This window comes from Colobus angolensis, unplaced genomic scaffold (assembly GCF_000951035.1).
Source record: "Colobus angolensis palliatus isolate OR3802 unplaced genomic scaffold, Cang.pa_1.0 Scaffold45, whole genome shotgun sequence".
Classification (NCBI taxonomy): domain Eukaryota; kingdom Metazoa; phylum Chordata; class Mammalia; order Primates; family Cercopithecidae; genus Colobus; species Colobus angolensis.
Window position 1 is genome coordinate 8,559,614 of NW_012117932.1, and position 7,045 is coordinate 8,566,658.

General features: G+C 41.3%; 1 protein-coding gene across 1 annotated transcript in view; it reads right to left on the reverse strand.

The window, feature by feature from the left end:
• Window positions 1-7,045, reverse strand: part of LAMA1 (laminin, alpha 1) — a 189,664-nt gene that overhangs the window by 37,249 nt on the left and 145,370 nt on the right. The window contains exons 41-46 of the mRNA XM_011957824.1: window positions 6,510-6,720; window positions 5,913-6,029; window positions 5,623-5,786; window positions 3,105-3,240; window positions 2,507-2,600; window positions 515-631 (exon numbers count right to left, since the gene is read on the reverse strand). Of these exons, the coding sequence (XP_011813214.1) occupies window positions 515-631; window positions 2,507-2,600; window positions 3,105-3,240; window positions 5,623-5,786; window positions 5,913-6,029; window positions 6,510-6,720 (839 nt within the window). The remainder of the gene's footprint in view (window positions 1-514; window positions 632-2,506; window positions 2,601-3,104; window positions 3,241-5,622; window positions 5,787-5,912; window positions 6,030-6,509; window positions 6,721-7,045) is intronic.

Here is a 7,045-nt window from a genome sequence, read left to right on the forward strand (position 1 = left end):
AAAAAAAAAAAAAAAAAAAATTTTCAAGAATACCACATTTCTAAACCATCAGTATTAAAGTGATCAGTGAGCCTAATGTTTTACTGCCTCACTAAGGAAGATGGCCAAGCAAGCAGTCTTCAGTTTGCCACACTGATAATGAATCTGGCATTTTCCCCTTAGGCAGGTAAAGCACATTCCAGCTTCTTTACTTGCTGACTTCTTTCAACGGTCCTTCTTCCCCTAAGCAATGTGTCAAGCATTTCAAAAGTAAGCAATTCAGATGGTACTATGCAATCTCTGTTTTTAAGACTATACATTCTAGCAGTTTGATGCCAGTATTGTGATGTTATTTTAAAAACCAATGATTTTCATTTCTAAATCATATTCCTTTCCAAGTAAAAATTTCGTCAATCTTAGTCTCATTTTTGAGCTAGAGCCTTGACCAGTGTTGAGGCAGGACTTCCTTATGCTCCTGAGTGATGCTTTTACAGTGAGAAGACATGATTTAAAGAAGAATGTCCTTTCCACTTACCTTCAGGAATTGCTCTGAGTATCAAGACTGATTCATTGGTCTGTCGGGTAATTTCATCAGCATTCTCTTGAAATCTGTTTGTCTTATTTCTCAGTTCACTCAGTTCCAATGCAATAACTATTTAAAGGGAGAAAAATGTTTCCCTTCAGGTTAGCCTACTAAAAGGTTGCCTAGGCAACAGTTTTGTCATTCTTGACCATCTACAGAATTCATAGCTTTCTAACGAGACTCCCAATATTGACAGTTTTTCCAGCAAGACTGAGCAACATTCATTATAGAAATTAAGAGTGTGGGCCGGACGCAGTGGCTCACGCCTGTAATCCCAGCACTTTGGGAGGCTGAGGCAGATGGATCACGAGGTCAGGAGATTGAGACCAGCCTGGCTAACACAGTGAAACCCTGTCTCTACTAAAATTACACACACACACACAAAATTAGCCAGGCCTGGTGGCAGACGCCTGTAGTCCCCGTTACTCGAGAGGCTGAGGCGGGAGAATGGCGTGTACCCGGGAGGCGGAGCTTACAATGAGCCGAGATGGCGCCACTGCACTCCAGTCTGGGAGACAGAGCAAGACTCCGTCTCAAAAAAAAAAAAAAAACAACAAAAAAACAAAAAAGAAATTAAGAATGTGTTTCTAGCTTGCTCGATCATTTTCTCTACTTCGCTTGTTGACTTTCTCACTAATATTTCTACTTAAATTTCATGTCCAATTTTACTAGAGTTCAAGGACCAAGAGCTGTGTTTAAGTCACTCAGTCTTAATCAGATGCACTAACTTTCTGTCCCCATCTGAATCTTGGTCACCTTTCTCCTCTGGGTTGTCAACCCCCTAAGGTGGGCTCCTACCTGGGAGTCTTCCTCGTAGTCTCCCACCTGCATCTCTGGCCAATCCTCCATCCCCTTCTATTCCCTTCTGGCCACCCAACTGGAACTCAACTCAACCTCCTTCTCAAGTTCGATCACAGCTTTTACTTTTAAAATTTCTGTTCGTAACATACAATCACATTTTGATTTTGAGCACATGGTGAAAACGTAAAATTTTAATTGCCAGCAGGCTCCCAATTTCACTACCTATGAAGTACCTCTAGTTGTACAGACTGAAATTACAGCCCTTCAACACATGATGCATTTTCAATACTGTGAGATGACAACATAAATTTTAAATTGTGTCACTCAATGAGAAAAAAGAGTTATGCACATATCCAAGCCTTTGGTTCAGACAGTTGTGGAGGCATCCAGTGTCAGACTTGGAAGTAAGTCACCTGTAAAGGGAATGAGCTGTGAATCTGGCCCACTATTTACTCCTCCAGAAATCTTGGTATTTTTGATCTATTAGAATATATTAAGATGGAAAGCATGTTATTTGTTATTTAAAGAGTATGCCTACATAGTTTCTCTTACATAACACATCCTGATGCCATTTTGGTTTATGTTTATTGGATCGATTGCTCTTACATATGCCAAGTCATTCTTTCTTGAAACTTTAGGACAAATTAACTGCATAGATACTTTTTGAAAAATGGCTAAATCAATTATTATTTAGTGTAATAATTATTAAATGAGAACCTACCATGAGTCTAATATGGTATTAGTCCCATGAGAAAGGTAAAACAAATATCAAGCATAATATATCTCCTCCAGGAAAAATAAAGGAGCGCACACAATCAAAGATAACCCAACAGACACCAGGAAGAATAGTGAAGGCTCCAAGCTAAGGCGATGAGTGAAGGATTAAAGACAGGTTAAAGATAGAGATGACTGCACAATAAAGAAACAGATATCTCTAGAATAAAAACGCCAAATTATATGAAGTTTATGTGATAGGAAGTTTATACGATAGGAAAGTTTATATGATAGGAACTTGGAATATAAATAGGACATAGAAATGCTAAGCCTCAAGTTGCTGCATGCAAAGAGAACGTTCTTAGAGGTTGCTCAGCGAGACGCTCACGTTCACTCTGCCTGTCTACACCGTCCGAGCCACACGCTGACCTGGAAGCTTCCTGCTGAGGTTGTCGCCTTCATTTAGAAATCTGGAGCTGCGTTGCACGGCCGCTTTCCCATTAGAAACAAGGGATTCTGAGAGCTGGAAAACAGAACCGCTTAAGCATGGTGAGAGCAGGGCAGATGGAGTCCTGGGGATGGAGGAAGTGACTCCATCGGAGTAGCCCTCAGCCATTCCCAGCAAGAAAGTCAGTCAAGTACCAGGTAGGGACAATTTCAAACGGCTGAGGCAGGAGAACACAAAGACATTTTTAAGTAGATAAGGAAGGAAACCAGCCAGTCAATAAAGATTTTCACCATGGTTAAAGAAAAATGTTTCCAGTAGGTATCAAGTAGCATTATCATTTTTAGCTCAAGGAAATGTGAGATTGTTCTCATCTCTATGCTAGTTTCTAGTCTGTATAAAGAAGTATTTATGATCTTAAAAAAATTAAAGCACAGATCACATGATGACAGAAGCCAGAAACAGATTCCACCAGAAAAGAATGTTAATAGGCAGAAATGGAGGCCACTGAATCTCTATTCAAACCGGGTACAGAACAATCTCCCACAGAGCCCAGAAAAAGAAGCCCACAGCATTTCCTACCAGGCTTATCTCAGACACAGTCCTGTGAGCATCTTTGGCCAGTTCCTCCGATTCTTCAATCAGGTTCTGGATGTTGTAATGGACATAGGCTGCACTGGTGGCATTCAGGGACACATTTCTGACATTTTCAAGGCCACTATCAAAGCAGCATATTTAGATACGTTATGATAAGCTAAACCAAACTTGCCGATTCAGTCACAAAAATCATAAATGCCTACTAGTCTTGAAAGCCTCCTATCTTCTTTCCCCTTAGAAGAGTATCATCCATAAAAAATAACAACCTGTGGGTTCCCATGTAACTTCAAAAGCAATCCTTGCGAAGCCATAGCCACTTTGTCATAATAACACTCAGAACTGCTATTTAATCAATACCCAAGAAGAGGCTATTGCTGTTTCCCTTAGACAACCATTCATCACTTTCCACAAGCTGCCCTCAGCATTCCTCAATCTCTGTTCCAACCCGCTGTGCCTGTCTGGGGTGCCGTTGCATGTTTGCATTGGTTATAAACTCCCTGCAACACACTTGTTAACCTCCAACCCTCAGCTTTCCTCAATCTCTGTTCCAACCCCCTGTGCCTGTCTGGGGTGCCGTTGCATGTTTGCATTGGTTATAAACTCCCTGCAACACACTTGTTAACCTCCAAGAAGTGTTCCTAAGCATACCTGAGGCCGCTGAATCTTATCCCTCAAATGGCATGACAATTTTACAAAATTCCCTAGAAATTCTGGAGGAAGATCAGCTAATATTTCAATCAGCTCAACATCATTCTAACAAGCGGGCACATCACTTAGGAACTTGGTAACTGGTCATGGCACAAGGTCATCCAGTGCTCTCGATCTTGAAAATATAGTCTGGCAATGGGCACATCTATGCCTGCTGAGTAACTCACTTCATTTTCTTTCCAGGGTTATTGAGTCGGGCAATTCCCAGACCAAATATTAGCAGTTATTGCTTGTTACTATTGGACTGGCAAAATTCTATGATTTATAAATAAAATATAATCATTCAACTTCGTGTTATCACAACAAATTGCTTCTACTAGTCATGCAAAGTAATAAAGATTTTGTTTTAGCTAGGTATGGAGTCAGAACATGTTTTTCTCTTTGGGGGAAATAATGAAAACTCATGAGAAAAGAGAAGCTAGTATGTAATGCCATTTTCCACTACTGATCCCTAAGACATATTAGAAAGCAGTACTCAATTTAGTACATAATTTATGCAATATTCTATCATGTCATTTTTAATTGCTTTCGTTGTGTGAACTAATCTTTTATGTCTGCATTTTTCAAATAAGGAGATACGCATCTTTCCCTTTCCACAGGACATGCACACACAAGAACATACATCTTCCCAGTGTGGTCAGCCTTGTCACCCATAATGCATAGCAAATTTTAAAGAAAGAAATTTACCAATTAACTCACAGTGTTGTGTAAATCACTGGTAACACCTAAAACTTCAGGTCCCACATTTGCTGCACATTAGAATCACCTTAGGGTTTAAAGAAAATCACAAAACCCAGGCTACATCCCAGTCCCATTAAGTCACAACCTTTGCGGGGAAGGCAGCTAAGGAACAAAGGCATTGGTGTCTTAAGAAGCTCCCCAGAAGATTCCAGTGTGCAGACAAGTTTGAAACGGCTGGTTAAAACTGTGCTTCTCATTTAAAGGCATTTTTAGCAAGTTGAGTACACATTTTTTAAATATCCAAAAAATATAAGTTAAAGTAATTGTATTACAATGGCAGACTTTCAGGCAGTAGAAAATAATTGGAGGTGGAATCTCTCAGCGATTGGAAAAGAGACTCTCAACACTTCTACAGGTAGACAGTGGGCAGCTACATCCTCCACCCAAATAATAAACTCCAAAAAGGCCGGATCTGTAAAGAAATTAATAACCTCATTCTGTCCCACCTGCAACCTAACAAAGCCCTGAGCACTCAGTAGGTGTTTAATAAAGACCTGATGGCTTGAAACTGTAGCATACTATCTTTTTTTTTTTTTGAGACGGAGTCTCGCTCTGTCGCCCAGGCTGGAGTGCAGTGGCGCAATCTCGGCTCACTGCAAGCTCCGCCTCCCGGGTTCCCGCCATTCTCCTGCCTCAGCCTCCGGAGTAGCTGGGACGACAGGCGCCCGCCACCATGCCCGGCTAATTTTTTGTATTTTTAGTAGAGACGGGGTTTCACCGTGTTAGCCAGGATGGTCTCGATCTCCTGACCTCATGATCCGCCCACCTCGGCCTCCCAAAATGCTGGGATTACAGGCGTGAGCCACTGCGCCCGGCCGCATACTATGTGTTTTAAGTCTTGCCCCATTACTTCCATTTTTCCATCAGATATGTAGGCCAATGGTAAACTATGTTAGCAGACACGAGGGAATCCAACTTGCCAGGTAAATAAAACAGGAGTGCTCATTTTTACACAAAGGAAGAGTGACCCATCACTGTGAAAAAAACGTCCATCTTTGTTTTCTCTAATCAATAGATTGCAAACTCTTGAATTCCCACAAAGGCGTGTTCCTACCTGTCCAGAACATCTGCTAGTCTCTGGAACTCAGCAGCATGGTCCTCAGCTCTGTAGACCAGGTCAAGTGCGTTCCTTTGGGACATATGCATGACCAGGTCATCTACGTGGTGCCTGATTTTGGCAGACCATAAAAGTAGCGTATCCTGGTGATGCTCTAATTGCTATATGGAGAAATTAATATTGTAAATATATGCACATCTATTTAATAACAGATACATGTGCATATAGACAAGATGTGTGAAGATTCTTTAAAAACTGTATTGTGGCCGCGCTGAGTGGTAACTTACCTCTAGAGCATCTTGTACAGCATCTGTTTGTGCAGCAGCAGTATCTATCAGTCCTCTTCCTTGGGCAACGAGCTCTGAGGTCAGATTTTGTTCTTCTTGAACATGTAGCTTTTTATCCTGCAGCATAAATGGCATTTTAAGGATGTTTCATAAAAGCAACTCTGCTTCTGACCTTTGGTGCCTAATGCTATGTGCAGAAGTTAGTGCATGGGACTCACTTTTATTTTATTTTATTTTTTGAGATGGAGTCTCATTCTGATGCCAGGCTGGAGTGCGGTGGTGCAATCTCGGCTCACTACAACCTCTACCTCCCGAGTTCAAGCGATTCTCCTGCCTCAGCCTCCCGAGTAGCTGGGACTACGGGCGCACACAACCACGCCCAGCTAATTTTTGTATTTTTAGTAGAGACGGGGTTTCACCATGTTGGCCAGGATGGTCTCTATCTCTTGACCTCACGATCTGCTTGCCTCAGCCTCCCAAAGTGCTGGGATTACAGGCGTGAGCCACCTGGCCAGACCAGGGCTCACTTTTAATTGCTTACGTTGGAGTATTTTGTTACCCGTTATAATTGAGAAGGAGAGAGAGAGTGAGACTCACACTGAATTCTCTCAGGTTAGCATTGACCATGAACAGCAGCTGGTTGCTTTCCTCGGTCTTTGCCTCGGCTTCCCTCACAAGCACCTCAGCCGCCTTTAGCTCACTGTTGTGCTTTGAAAGGAGGTGGCTTGCTGCTTCTTTCAATACCTCCAATTCTTCCAGCGGCTTTTGGTAATTTTCCTGAGTTTGTGACAATAAATCTTCAGCAGCCCTGATAAATATAAATGGTTCACATAGTAAGTAAATGAACAACAAAACTCCTATCTCTGAAATAATAGTGGAAAAAATTTTTACATATTTATGCCTAGTTTCTTTTTGAAATTTTAAGTGATACATCATAACTTCTTAAGAATGGAAACAATTTTTCTAAGATAGCTACTGGTATGGCAGGTTTATATTTTATCCTTAACAAATTGTCTTTTTTTTTTTAAGTGGTGCATCTCACAGATACATTTATTCATGCCAGGAAGTAAATGGTACTTATACAAGTGCACAGTGACCTTCCATGTTCCCATACAGTTTGTTGAAATGTACAG